The sequence below is a fragment of the Jatropha curcas genome, chromosome 7, assembly GCF_041381405.1.
Source record: "Jatropha curcas cultivar XTBG-Jc1 chromosome 7, XTBG_Jcur_1.0, whole genome shotgun sequence".
Classification (NCBI taxonomy): Eukaryota; Viridiplantae; Streptophyta; class Magnoliopsida; order Malpighiales; family Euphorbiaceae; genus Jatropha; species Jatropha curcas.
Genome location: NC_143157.1, coordinates 1803810 through 1819144, shown reverse-complemented (window position 1 = coordinate 1819144; position 15335 = coordinate 1803810). Strand labels below are relative to the sequence as shown.

Sequence of the window (15335 nt, the reverse complement as noted above, 5' to 3'; positions counted from 1 at the left end):
TCTGTTACCTATAAATATAAATCAATAAGATCAATAAGTAGGAATTTGCAATGGATTTATATTTTATGATCCCGATATTATATATGAATATCTTAGAAGTAAATATATATATATATATATATATATATATATATATATATATATATAGCAATGGATTTATATTTTATGATCCCGATATTATATATGAATATCTTAGAAGTAAATATATATATATATATGAAAAAATATTGCTATGTTTCAAGTTTAATTGAAAATTTTTCTTATGAACTATTATTTACAATTAATATTTTATTTTTAAAAATTAATTTAATAATCGATAGATTTTATTAACTTTTGCTTGTTTTTCCGTTACTCAGATAAGAAGCTTCAGAAAAAGTCAATGAAAGTGAAATTTTTTTTTTTCATAAAATCACCCTTAACAGGAAAAAAAAAAAAGAATTCTCAATTTTTCCCTTCTGATTAAAAGCCCATAAATGACTTTTTTTTTTTTTTTTTTTTTTTTTTTTTTTTTGGCAAAAGACCCACCAAATTGAGACTTGTGTTACAAGAGGGCCATATTCTCAGTCGGCTTGGGCACATGAGCTCCACACAATCAACAGCTCTGAATATTAATATTATTTTTTTAAAAAAGAAATTAACGTATAACGGTAAAGAGAGGATAAGGTTTATCGTACAATATGATATGATAAAATTATTTCACGATAAACATATAATATTTTTAAAAATTTTAATTTTATTAATTGAAAAAATAAAGGTATATATTTTTATTGGTTATATTATATTATAAAAGATACATATTAAATATTGTAAAATATTAATATATAAAGCTTTAATTTTATTGGTTATAATTATTTTTTACAAATAATTTATTACACAAAAAATAAATATAATTTATTATGAAATATATTATAAAATTTATTGTTTGATATAAATAGAAAATAAAATTCACTAGAAATATATATAAAAGTATAAAATTATGATATAACAGATTATATTAGCAAACTATATAATACATTGAAAGAATTTTTTTTTCTAAAAAAAGCAATGATATGTTTATAGACTTCAGCGAAAGGTAGAAAATAAAAAATATTAAAATTATAAATGATGCTTTAAAATAATGATTAATATATTAATTATTATAATAGCTAATGATAGTTTCTGAAATTTTAGTAACATTTACAATTTATTTATTATATTATATATGAAAAAATAAGTTAAATTAAATTTAAATTTTTATGAAAAAATTTAAATTGATTGATAAATAATTCTATTTTCATTGAAAATTTGATTATCAAATTATAATAACATTTTATTATTATAAATAAGTTATTTTCCTAAAAAGTTATTAATTATTGAATTTTTTATTTTATTATTTCATAAATTTTTCCTTTTTATATTTTATGAATACTCTTAGATTTATAATCATATAAACTATTCATAATATTATAATTTATCGGAAAAAAATTATATATAAAAATTATATTATATTTATTTGTAATATGTAAAAATAATAGATACAAACAACATGCAATGCATATTTAAAAAAATTATTATTTAAAATTTCAGACCATATCGTTTTAAGATATTTTTCCCACTATTTAGCAAATGCAATTAATATTAATGTTAGAAGAATCTGGTGCAACTCCGTCACCATCTTTCTTTCTTTCAACACCTAAAATCTAAATTTTTTTTTTTCGCGGGCAGCCACTAGTGTGCTCTCATCAGTGGTCACCCATTTCCTTTTTCATTTTTATTTTTTTTACAAATAATCCTCAAATCTTTACAGATTTGAGTTATTATCGCCTAAATTTTGGGATTTATTATTGTCTATATTTTGAAATTTTATTCTCAGATTTAATTCTGAATTATTGTTATCATCATTATAATGACTTTCTAGCATATTTTATTATTTGAATAGTTATGTAAAAAGAAATGCAGATCTCCTTTCCAATCAAAAGAAGAAATTTGAAAGTAGTCATATCGGACTTGTAAAAAAATCATGGAGTGAAATAGTGGTCATGAATAACCATCAAGTGGAGCAAGCGACCGCCTATTGGCACAAATATTATGTTTTGTCAACTTGATCAAATACTTCAAATTAATATTGTGTTTTTTATTCTCTGTATAAGTAGTTTATTATTAGACTTTCTATACAAAAATGTAAAAACATATTAATCTATGTCTCATATTTACATACAGTTTTCAACTAATGAAATTTCTAATTTGATTTTTCTAAAAAAAACTAATATTAATTATTGACACGGACTATAATTTTAAGACAGGGGAGTAATTATATTAAATTAATTAGACATTTCATTACAATGTAGAAATTAAATAAATATTCCTTCTCAAAAAAAAACTGAATAAATATTCACCATAATTAATAATTACACATGATTACCACTAGCTTACTGAATAATTCTTTTTTAAAAAAATAAAAAAAAATTAAAACAGTTTAGAGAAAAGTTGTTTCCATCAAATAATAAACGCAGCAATAATACCTGGACCTGGAGTGCACAACTCTCGCATTGAAATCTAAATTAAAAATAATTAAAAGATTGCTTGTCATTTGTTTACCAAAATTTTTTTGGGTATACCAAAATTGATTTGCCTTGTGAGTATTGCTGTCACTATTACTAATCACAACAGAAAACACAGTGACGGAATCGAATATTCAACCCAACACTGAATCTGAATCTTTGAACCCATTCAAAAATCATACAAACACCCCCCCCCCCCCCCCCCCCCCCACAAAGCAAAACATGGAATCCCCTAATTCTCCACTCTCTCATCTCCTCCTCCAACCACCACCCACAGCCCCTACCTTCACAGCTAAATTTCCCAATAAATTATCACTAATCCCACTTATTTTCCTCATCTTCTTTGAGGTTTCCGGCGGTCCATATGGCATAGAATCTACCGTCGGAGCTGCCGGGCCTTTTTGGGCTATATTAGGCTTTCTCGTATTTCCCTTCATTTGGAGCATACCTGAGGCCCTTATCACCGCCGAGCTTGCCACAGCCTTTCCCGGCAACGGCGGTTATGTTATTTGGGCTGACAGGGCTTTTGGGCCCTTTTGGGGCTCTCTAATGGGTTCTTGGAAGTTCTTTACTGGTGTCCTTAACTTGGCCTCGTACCCAGTTCTTTGCATAGACTATGTCAAGTTGGTGTTTCCAATTTTCTCTTCAGGTTTGCCTCGCTATATTGCAATTTTATTTTTCACTTTATTGTTTTCTTTTTTAAACTACACAGGCTTGGCTATAGTTGGTTACACTGCAGTGACTTTAGGTGTTTTATCACTATCTCCATTTGTAGTTATGACTTTAATTTCAATCCCCAAGATTGTTCCTTCAAGGTGGATAAATTTTGGTCAAAAGGGTATCCAAAAGGATTGGAGTTTGTATTTTAATACTTTGTTTTGGAACTTAAATTTTTGGGATAGTGCTAGTACTTTAGCAGGAGAAGTTGAGCAGCCTCAAAGTACTTATCCAAAAGCACTTTTTGCTGCTGGTTTAGTTACTTGTTTGGGTTATTTACTTCCTCTTTTAGCTGCTATTGGAGCTATCCCACTAAATCAAAAAGATTGGACAGATGGATATTTAGCTAATTTGGCTAAAATGATTGCAGGTAATTGGTTAAAAATTTGGGTTGAAATTGGTGCATGTTTATCAATTATTGGTCTCTATGAAGCCCAATTAAGTAGCTGTGTATATCAGCTTTTGGGTATGTGTGAATTGGGAATTTTGCCTTTGTTTTTTGGAGTTAGATCAAAATGGTTTAATACACCCTGGGTAGGAATTTTGCTTTCAACAATAATAGCAGTAGCTGGTTCTTATATGGATTTTGATAATATAATTTCTTCAGTGAACTTTTTATATTGTTTAGGTATGTTATTGGAATTTGGATCATTCTTATGGTTAAGGAAAAAATTGCCAAGTATAAAGAGGCCTTTTAGAGTTCCAATGGGGATGTTTGGTTTGGTGGTTATGTGCTTGATTCCATCTGGGTTTTTGGTCTATGTAATGGCTGCAGCTAGTAAAGTTGTGTATTTGGTGACTGCTATTTTAACTTGTATTGGGATTTTTTGGTATTTTCTCATGGGGTTTTGCAAATCAAAGATGTGGATTCAGTTTAATAATGTTGGAGGAGAATTGGAATATGAGGAATAGGGTAGGTGTATATGGGAATTATTTTGTAAAGTAATTGATTTCCTGTTTACTGTTGAAATTGAAAATGCCTTGTCATCTAGAACTACACTCTTATACTCTCTCCCTTCCTAAGTTCTTATTAGAAAGTATTATGTTTTCAAATACTTGTCATGTTTATGGATTTCACAAATGATATTTTTATTTTACCCTTTGTATACGTGATTTGCTTCAATTTTTCAATAATTCATTGTAACTTAGATAAATTAAAGGTAGTATAATCAATTCACTCAATAATTTATTGTAACTTAATAAATTGAATAGTTTTATAAGATACGTGAAATACTCAAATGTAAAAAATATTAGTAAGCTTTTTAATCAGCGGCTGGTAGCTGATTTGCAAATGTGAAAAGTTGTAACTTCGCAGACCAACCACAATTTAATTTTAAAAACAATACTATATTTAATCTGCCACTCCATCAAAACCAAAGACAGAGTGTTGTTCTTTCTATAATAGACTCGTGTACAAGTGCCATAAGACCTCAAATTCTGTATATATATATATATATATACACACACACACACACACATGGGTATTGCTTTAATTTGAAAATAAATCTAGTCATACAAATTGCAAGCATAACTTTTCAAGTAAAATAAAATTTAAAAAATATTTTAAATAGGTAGGTTGCAGCACATGATGATTTGGAAAATTGCTAATACTCGATATTTTCCAAAAACTTATTCTTGACTTTCTTGAGAGCAACAACAGCATCTTTCATGTCTATCTGCTCTTGTGGTAAAATTGCTGAACATTGGAAGGCTAACTTCAAATTGGATGTTATGCAATCCTTCTTAGCTCCAAAATGTTCTTCATCTTCACTTATTAAATTGGCATCAATAGCTTGAGTAACTTCACAAGACAATGATTATTCAACCCAATGCGACAAGCTCATCTCCTCCGAGAACAAATCATCAGTAGGCTTCTTTCTCGTAAAAGTTTCCATCAGTAGAATACCATAACTATAGACATCATTTTTCACCGATACAATTCCTTCTGATCCATACTCTGCCACATCAACAGTTTTCCTGGTCAATATAAATTTAACAATGTCTAATCATTTAATTAATAATATGTTAATATGGTTGTGCAATAAGACCATATTTTAAAAACAAAATTGCCACAAATCATGATTTGGTTCCTGTTTGTCAAAACAATCCAATCAGAACTGTAACAAATCATAATTATTTTAAGTGAAGAGTAAGGGAGAATAGATAGAAAACATCACCTGGTGCCATTTAACCAGTAGTGGCTAGTGTCATAGTTTGCTTAATAGAATCTCCTTCAACTAAAAGTTTTGCAATGCCAAAATCAGCAACAAATCCAACCATCTTCATCTAACAAAACATTGCTTGGGAGCCATGATGGAGATATTCTAATGCAGATGCCACATCTACCATAATATTCAACCTTCGAAGGATGTCCAGAAAATAATTATAAGATTATAACCATTTCTCAAGACTTCCATTGGGCATGAACTCCATTACCAATGCTTTAAAATCAAGATTGCAACTACTAATAACAATTTTCACAAGATTTCGGTGGCGAACATTCCGCAACACTTCACATTCATTTTCAAAGCTCTTGAATCCTTCTAATTGCAAATTGAAAACCTTTATTGCAATAACTGTCTCATCCAATAAAGTTCCTTTGTACACTTTTCCGAAACTTCCCTTGCCAAGAAAATTGCTTTCTTGAAACCCATTTGTGGCAAACTCAAGTTCTTGATATGAAATTCTTCTCCACATATCTAATGGTAGAAGACCTTCAGGATCTTCAAGCTTTACTTTTCTTTTAAAGAATCTTCGATTGAGAATTATGACAAGTATCAACATTGTGAATCCGACAAAAGGCAAAATATATCTAAGAAAAAGCTGACTCGATTTTTTAGATGCTTGAATATTGTGATTGTCTTTGCAAGCCGGACCTGTAGTCGGGGCGCGCCACATAACCCTTTTTTTGCCATAAATGACCAAAATGAAAAAGTTTGTAAAAGGTCCTTTATCAGGAATTTCTTGTAATTGATTGAGGGAAACATTAAAGTATTTAAGATACAATAGCAACTCCAAAGACTTGGGAATTATTCCTGAAAGGTTATTTCTTGAAAGGTCTAAGATTTCCAAGCCTTAATTCATTAATTGATTCAGGAATTTGACCTTGTAACTTACTCCCATGTAAGCATAATGCAACTACACTAACCATACCTCCAATTTCCCGATATATCTATCATATTAACAACCTTCAAGTTTTCTATTTCTGATGACAGAGAACCCACTAAAGAGTTTGAAGACAAGTTCACTTGTAAGATACCCTCAGTCTCCGTAAGGTTGAGAGTACGGTACCCATGAATTTATTCGAAGCCAAGAAAAGATTTCTTAGAGATTTCAGATTGCTGAAGCAATACGGTACTGATCCTGAAATGTTATTGCGTTCCAATCCTAAGAAAAAAAGTGACTTTAAATAACATAGCTCACATGGGATAGATCCTTGTAAATTATTACCACCAAGATCTAAAACTTGAAGCTCTACTAATCTTCCAATAATACTGGGAATTTTTCCTGCTAATAAATTGTTTCCTAAACTTATAAATATCAAGGGAGTTAAATTGCTAATGTTTTCTGGAATTTTACCCTTTATAGCGCAATTATCAGCAACGAAGGATCCAAGTGAATTGCTAATGGATTGTTATTGAACCATAAGGCGACTAAATTTTGACAATTTGTCAATGATGAAAGAAAGCTTAATCCTCCAACCGGGTTGATATTCTTGAAAAGATTATGAGCAAAGTCGAGTTTCTCCTAATATTTTGAATTTCCAAGGCAATCAGGAATGAAGCCAGAAAATGCATACCTAGATAATTCTAGGACTGTTAGCGTAGAGGCATTGCAAATAGAAGGAGGGATATGTCCACTGAGTTTATTACCTCTAAGATAAAGCTCTTGACAATTTGGAAGGCTAAGGCCTAAGGTTGATGGAAGATTGCCTGATAGATTATTGAATGAAAGGTCAATCTCTTCCGATGTTGAGATATTGAAGATTGAAGATGGAAGTGAGCCTTTCAATTTGTTGAAACCGAAAGACACAAATTGCAGATTTTGGAGGCTGCCAATCTCTTGAGGAATTGTACCTCCCACGATTAATATTTTAGAATTTGCATTAATGGCGTTGTATTGAAACAGAATAGAAAAAACAAGTAATTATAAACAAGTAATTATAAAGGCCATTAAATTTCCCTATCAAAAAAAAAAAAAAAAAAAAAAAATCTTCACAAACGATATCGTTTAGTTTGTTGCTGTCCAAATAACATTTCTAAATGTAAAAGATTTCCGATCTCTTGAAGAATTTCACCTTCAAAATTAACTTGAAAAATTTACTTTCAATCACTTAACATTGGAATCGTTTTATTTTATTAGTGATAATCCATGCCGATCATGAACTTTTAGTCCAAAACCTAATATTATTCCAATAATAATAAGTCATATATCTATTGAGATAATTAGATATATAATATTCCGAGGGTGAGTGAGGATTAGTTAAGTTTATGGACTGTTAAAACGGACACGGGCCTGATACCATAATTAGATGATACGTGCAACTGTAAAAAAAAAAAAAAAATAGACATATAATAATTATCATTAAAAGGGTAAATTACTATAACACACTCCAAGTTTACCATAATTAGCACACTAGACTACTTTCTGCTGTTCTCAAATTAGCATTTTTAGTTTCCCAGGTTTGTTAATGCCCAAGACATTAATCCTAATTTATTGAATCATGAAGGAAAGCAGGTCCGGAGCAAGAATTGTTAATGGAGTGTAAAATCTATATATCCATATATAAGATGTTCTATTTGTTCACTATTCTATTTTTCTTTGTCATGGATTTTTTGAAATATTTTATCTATTTTTCTATAATTTGATTGGATGTTTTATTCAAAAATTATTAATATATAATTATAATTAATAGATATTATAAATTTAATTTTTTTTTTAATTTTTTCTTATCTATATCTATCTACCTATTTAATCTAATCTAAACAATTAATCACCCATATATTTTTAGCAACCTAATAATACACAAACACAAATTTTCTCTTATCTTAAGGCGTTCTTTGCAGCTTGGAAACTATGATTCTTTGCAGTTTGGTATTGTGCTTCTTGCATTGATATGAGAATGAGAGAATATGTCCATGGATCTACCTTCATGGTATGAAGGTGAGTAACAAATAAATTGGTAGGTTTCCAATATAGAACAACATATAACAGATACAAAGAATTTTCTTTTGTTCTTTTTGTACATTTATTAGTTAACAGATTCATAGATTTTTTTTTTTATTATTCTTTTTGTACATTTATCAGTTAATTGATACTTGGCATGTTTGCTAATTGCAGGTTCTCAAGAATTTCTCAGTATTGAAAATGGTGATCTAGCTAACCTCTACAAGGTTAATAAATTCTTTCTTTCTATTCTTCTTTTTTATTTGATTCAAGTGAATTGAAATTTAAATTCAATCCCATACAATAGAACTATAATTTATAGTTAAAAAATGTAATTAATGTTTGTTTTCGTTTGTTTTTTTAAAGGGTAATCATTCCTTTCTTTTTTTTTTTTTAACTTTATTTATATATAGTGACTACAGATATATAGATAACAATGATTCTAATTTTTTTTTTAATTTTTTATTATATATATATATTCACAATCAAGTTGTGATAATTTTATTTTTAGGGCTTCTTATGCTCCTATCTTGAAATACAGAAACAAGAGCTTAGTTCAATTCTTCAATTACAGGATCTGAAATTTACGATTTAATTTATTATATTAGCGTATAGTTTGTGATGGTAGAGTTGGTACTTTGTTTGAATTCTAAACTTACACTAATATTAACCCAATATTCTAAATTTGTTATTTAAATTGTTGAGTTTGATAAACATACTATCACTCTCAATATTTACTACGCATTTGATATTGAGTTATTTAAATTGTTGAGTTTTATCTATATACTATCAATCTAAAACATCGTAAATTATACATACACTCACCTAAAATCTCTTCCAGACTCTCTCTATATATGCACGGAAAACTTTTGTTGCAAACCCAATAATATTAAATAGATACTAAAATGAAAATTAGAATCACTGTTCAAGAAAATTTCCTTTTATTTACATTTATTAAGTAGAGTTTTTTTTATCGTTCTTTCTAAACATTTAATAATTCATGATATTTTAAATATCCACGCGCGAAGTGTGGCTTTCCGGTTAGTTATTCATATATGAGTATTACCAAGTGCATGTTCATACTCATATTATGCAGATATATATGTGTGTGCACGTGCGGGTGTGTGTATATATGTATAATATGATGTATTGTAATTCAAATCATAGAAATTTTTTGAAAAATTTCTCACTTATTTTCTTATAAAATCTTATTTAAACAATTTTTCTTTTGTGAGTTCTAAAACTTTTTTTAAAAAAAAAAATCATAATAGAAAAGTAGCATTAAGATTCAAATTAAAATTTTGAAATTCTATTATTAATATCAGCATGATAATAATTAATATTGTTATTTAAATAAATTTATCATAATATCTCAGTATGTAAGAGAATGAGATACAATCTAGGAAAATAATTAGCTAGGATTAAATCTAAATCAATTCAAAGTTTTATATCCAATAAAAATAATTAGCTAGAAAAATAATTTATTATTGACTTTGATGAAATTATAATGATTTTTATATATCCAATTAAAATTACTTTTAGAACCTAATTGAACAAATTAAAAGATTTTTGAGCCCAATTTAAAAATTAAAAAATAATGAGAGACGAAAAGGCAAAAGGCATCATCTTCTCCAAAATTATTTTTTTCTTTGTTAAAACCTTACCGCCACTGACAGGAAACACTTGCATCGCCATCGGCCATCTTGTGTCCTCAAAATAGTCCTGTTATGGTCGGAAGACCACGAGTTTTTCATCCCTTAACTGATACAGCGACCGTCTCGCTGGAAATCGAAAATCAACAACCACATCAGCCAGAACCTGCACCGACTACTGGAGCTCTCAAGGAGGAGGCACACATTGAGACATGCCTAATGCACGGCCCGCCGCCTGTGGCTTACAAGACTAATAGTCTGCCACAATAATAATAGATTGTGTTCTTCAGTTCTTTGATTATTTTAAAACATTTTCAATTTTTTTTGTTTGATTAAATCAATATTAATTGAAATCAACCTTAAGGGAGTGTATTGGATTAAGATTCTATTCGATTTTAAAAGATTTTTGAAATCTTTGGGTTGGAGGATAGATTTATAAATGAATTTTCATTTATAAATAACATTGATTGAGATGCTCGCTTGACTGGAACCCCAACTCTGAAATCCAACGAAATCAATAATTTTATAAAATCCTTTCAAATCAGTAATTTTTTGAATACCATCAAATTTGTAATGACTTTTAAAAAGTCATAATTGAATACAATAAGATTTTTATGGATTTTATACGAGTTTGAATTGAATATCACAATTTTAATAGATTCGAAAAAAATCTAAATTGAATACTATTAGAATTTTAAAATTTTTTAAAATCTAATAGAGTATTAATCCAATACACCCTCCTAAATGTATAAATCAATTAAAAAATAGTAAAACTTATTTAATGCAAATAAAAAATTATGATATTATAATAATTATTAAACTATTTTTATTTGTAAATAATAACAAAAACTACGATAATTAAAGGGAATACATAGCAAGTGGAGGCCTACGAGAAGAATATGCCACATGACATTTCTTGGGAAAATATGCATAGTAGGGGGCCTATGAGAAGAACATGTCTCGTGTCACTTCTTTGAAAAAAGAAAACTTATTTAATTGTTTGAAAAAATGTATATGTATTTAAAGAAAATTTAGCTTGACCAGTAAAAATTTAGTAATTTGTCTAATTATAAAATACATGTTAATATTTTAGTGTAATAAGACTATTTACGGTTAAGGATCTTCGCCCCTCCCTACAAATGCATTTAATGGGGATCAAACCCTGCGTTGCCAACTGAGCTACAAGCCTTAGATAGACTATTGTTTTTAATAATTACTATTATATATACAAAATTGAGATGCTTAAGATGAAGGGAGGAAACCATCAAAGTCTATCCTTGAGAACTCATGGGATTGGTCAATTAAATCAAACTTGATCTCAAACAACTAACAGCTGTTGAAACTCATGAACAAAGAGCTTCTATAGGTTCTGAAGAAGCTGTAGAAAATGCTTGTTGAAAATCAATCAAGTTACAAAAGTATTATGAAAATGGCTAGGTTTATCATGGAGAAAAAGCTTTCAAAATCCCTTTGGGCAGAGCCTTTTTCATACAGTAGTCTATCTCTTGAACAAGTTACCTATAAAGTGTGTTGGGAGCAAGATTCCTATTGAAGTTTGGAGTAGAGCATGCCATATACACTATTTTTAATTGATTTGGTGCATGACTGAGCTCGTATGCAGTAGCGATACTAGGGGTAGCCAATAGTGACACCCCTAATTTTAAAGTTTTTCTAAAGTTTACCTTGTAAAATATAGAAAATTTTACATTTTACTTATAACATATTTTGAAATTTTCTTAATTTCGCCCCTCTAAATTTTGAAATTTTATTTTGTCCCCCAAAATATTTTTTTTTGTTTCCACTGTTGCTTCAGGTGTAGATAAGTCTTTTAAGGTGGTTATCACTCTGAAGATACTATTGATACGAGATTGAATATTTCAGAAGCATATTAAGATGTTTTCTGTGCAGTTGATTGCTAGAAAAAAATGGCCCCTGACAAGAGTTATAATCACTCAATTGATTCCAGCTTTGAAGCAGATGTGTTGATCAACATACAAATTAAACAATTTGATAGAAAAAGAAACTGTATGGAAAACTATGAAATCGATGCTCAAATTTAACTAATAATGAAGACCAAAATCATCGAATACTTACACCTCATCAAAGAGATAAGATTTTCCATGCCTGCAAATAAAAAATTCAAGAACAAAATTTAATTTAATTTAATTAACAGTATTATACGCAGAAACTTTTCTTGTTGGGAATTAACTGTGTTGTTTCCTGTGGAGGATCGTTTCTTGGGGGGAATTATGCCCAGAGACTTTCTTCATTCAAGAAACTTTCTTTAGCGGCAACGATCACAGCAACATCGGCCAATAGCTCCAAGCCTTCCAACCCTCCATAACTCCAATTTCTTCTTCTTCTTCTTGGATTGTGAAAAATGGCAGAAAGCAAGTCGAAAATGAAAATAATCGCGAAAGAAGTAAGGATTATTGTAAACTTGCAAAAAGCAAATGGAAATCAAAGAAGAACTGCAAAAAACTAAAGAAAACAGAATGATCAAGGTTGAAACTTCAGAGGCAAGTAAAATTAATTAATAAAAGGAGAAACACTATCGAACTCGGATTTGCTTTGCAACGGCTAACATAAATTTGGCGCAATCCTGCTTATCGTTTGTCTTCTTAACTAGGGCCTTATTCAATGCTACTAGACCTGTAGCCAGAACAACAAACACACAAGTGCCCTTTTGGCTGCTTTAATAAGCTCATCTAATAATGACGAACAGACCAACACTACATTAGCCTAAGCAGCCCCACCTGAGGTTGAGGCCCCAACTGAGACAGAGACCTTCTTCCTGGCCTCAATCAAAACATCAAACTCTGGGGAACAATAGCCTTTTTCGTGGAATAAGAGTTTGGCTAAATGTTTGTTCATAGCTTCAGTGAAATGAATCCCATCCCAACTAATGTACTTCTCAGGATCCTTACAAGTGGTAGAGCCAGCTGATCCACAAAGATTTTTCAAGCAAAAATTGAGTTCTCCTCCTCCAACTCCACAACATGCCTTAAAAGGCTCTTCAAAGTTGAATTTCTTATGGTCTTTTAATATTTCCATGTATGCTTTCCATGTGTCTGCAAAAATTATGACACAATCTTTGTTTCCTTCTCTATATTCTTCCAAACTCTTTTGGAGAAGCTCGTTATGTGACATTATCATTGAATTAACTGCTGCTGAGCATCCCAATTCGTCATGCCCTTTCGCTTTATTCAGGAGCATTTGTAATGGACAGCAGCCTACTGGTGGTAACCCTTGAACTATAATGTACTTTGCTCCTTTATCTAGCAATGACTGCCATAAGAAAACAAACTTTAGTAACAATTATTAAAGGGAAAAAAAAAGTTCTGATAGGAGAATAAATACATGTCGGATGAGCGGTTGGGAGTTCAAACGTCAAACTATAGACAATATCCACCAGCTAGGGGTGGCCAAGGTTTGGTTTTGAACCAGAGCCAGAACCAGTTCTTGGAAATTGGAATTGAAGGTTCAGTCTCAATTTGAGACAGTTTCCAGAAAAAGAAAAAAAAATCTTGAATTATAGTCATGAAAATTGGCTGGAAAAATTGAGAAAAGAAGATGAAACAAGAACCAATAGTTCTGGTCTCGGTCCAGTTTGGAACCTTGGCCGGCCCTACTGTCAGCATTTGCATATGGCTACAACCGTGGAATCAAACAAGCTTGAAAATATGTTGTTTTGAATTTGTACCTGAAGAAATTGGCCAACATGACCTACAGATGCTTCTGAAAGTGATTTACCGGAAAAAGAAGATCCCAAAATGCGCGCATAATCACTAGAACCTAAAGCACCAATCCAGAAGAGGGAGTTTTCAATTTGAGTTTTGCATTTAGCATCGTCTTTCTCCTTGCAACCCGCACTCTGAAGGTAACTGTTAAACCATTCTATTTGTTCCAAAGTGTTATCAGGAACTGGTTTCCACATTAAACTGCGAAAAATCTTTTGGTTAGCGAAGAATTGACTAGAAAGACAAGTTGATCCACCCACTGCAAAGTTAGCTCCACCACTGAAATTAGCTTTAACATCCTTATATGCTTCTAATGGGGGCAAACCAATATCATGACAAAGGAAATCAATCACCAACCGTCCATTGCATAATCTATGGCCATGCAAGTTGGTAAGTTTGGCATACTGAGAACTCACCTTAAGAAGAAAAGCTTTAAGGCCTTCCACGAAAAAACAATTACCAGTATCTGTATATGAGTCTCCAAATGCATAAACCTTTGTAAAGGATCCTTTAAAGGTGATTTCGACATTTGTATTAATGGTGGTTTCTCCAGAAGGTGTTTCTTTCTCTTGGGTTGGAGGAGGTTTTTCTTTCTCCGGGGCTGGAGGAGGTTTTTCTTTCTCCGGCGCTGGAGGAGGTGTTTCTTTTTCCTGGGCTGGAGGAGGTGTTTCTGTTCTTGGAGGAGCTTGTGGAGTATCTTGGGCAGGAGGCTCATGAGCAAAAGAAAAAGAAAAGGCAATGAAGAGTGAAATACAAAAGAAAAGACATTCAAATTTCTTCATCTTGTAGGATTTATGTAATCAAAGGTGTTGTTTTGTTTTGTGTTTTTTGAAGCAAAAGTTCTTTATATTTTTTCTTGTAGCTTTCCTTCTCCCAGAATTAGGCAGTGAACCTCCATGGTTATAGGATACTGAATCGGTCTTGATCATCCCCACGTCTTCCTCCCAGAAATATTCTCTCTTTTATTTCTTTTTTTTTTAAAAAAAAACTCTCATAAAATTAATTAATCATGGCCAACATTAAAACATTTGGCGACTAGGCTTTAAGCAACATACAGTTTTAAGCCTATTAAACTTACGAACTCAAGTAGCTAGTATTATAATTATTATATGAAATCAAGTATTTTACTTAAACTTCACACAATAATAATAATAATAATAATAATAATTTTTATATATAAAAAGTGTTTTCTGCTTGATGGAACTTTTATTTTATTTAGCATTTAAATTATGATAAAGGTTGGACGTTTATCTTCTCAGAAAAAAAAAAAAAAGAAAAGAAAAGTTGGACTTTTACTATATATCATGCAGAATTATTAAATTTGTATGATACGAAACTTTTTCAATATGACACTTGTATAAGTATGACTAAATATTTCATATAAAATATATTTTTTATTTTTTTATTAATTAGGAAACAATAATAGTCTTATCTTGACTCACTAAATTAACAAAATAAAAATCCTTTATATAATGCCAAAATGCTACTTAAATTATAAATTAAATAATTCTTATAGTAAA

At 30.3% G+C, this 15335-nt stretch overlaps 2 protein-coding genes and 1 pseudogene across 3 annotated transcripts; 1 reads left to right on the top strand and 2 right to left on the bottom strand.

The window, feature by feature from the left end:
- The first annotated feature begins 2585 nt into the window (after positions 1–2585).
- On the top strand, positions 2586–4363 carry LOC105630064 (putative polyamine transporter At3g13620). Its single transcript, XM_020677711.3, has one exon. It carries the CDS (start codon positions 2763–2765, stop codon positions 4167–4169), a length of 1407 nt encoding a protein of 468 aa, XP_020533370.1. The 5' UTR covers positions 2586–2762; the 3' UTR covers positions 4170–4363.
- A 421-nt stretch (positions 4364–4784) lies between these two features.
- On the bottom strand, positions 4785–7382 carry LOC105630063 (putative LRR receptor-like serine/threonine-protein kinase At3g47570; annotated as a pseudogene). The gene is made up of 2 exons (XR_016321741.1): positions 5435–7382; positions 4785–5214 (listed from the first exon to the last, which is right to left on the bottom strand). The product of XR_016321741.1 is annotated as a putative LRR receptor-like serine/threonine-protein kinase At3g47570 (transcript).
- A 5189-nt stretch (positions 7383–12571) lies between these two features.
- Positions 12572–14655, bottom strand: LOC105630062 (GDSL esterase/lipase At3g48460). Its single transcript, XM_012211748.4, has 2 exons — positions 13779–14655; positions 12572–13363 (listed from the first exon to the last, which is right to left on the bottom strand). The coding sequence occupies exons 1-2, from the start codon at positions 14595–14597 to the stop codon at positions 12818–12820; spliced, it is 1365 nt and encodes a 454-aa protein (XP_012067138.1). The 5' UTR covers positions 14598–14655; the 3' UTR covers positions 12572–12817.
- Positions 14656–15335: the final 680 nt, after the last annotated feature.

What these genes read in the sequence shown, in the direction of transcription:
- LOC105630064 (XM_020677711.3), top strand. Translation starts at nt 2,763, where the DNA reads ATGGAATCCCCTAATTCTCCACTCTCTCATCTCCTCCTCCAACCACCA.
- LOC105630062 (XM_012211748.4), bottom strand. Translation starts at nt 14,597, where the DNA reads ATGAAGAAATTTGAATGTCTTTTCTTTTGTATTTCACTCTTCATTGCC. An exon ending in ATGTTGGCCAATTTCTTCAG is followed by an intron (nt 13,364 to 13,778) that starts GTACAAATTCAA and finishes TTCTTATGGCAG; the next exon opens with TCATTGCTAGATAAAGGAGC.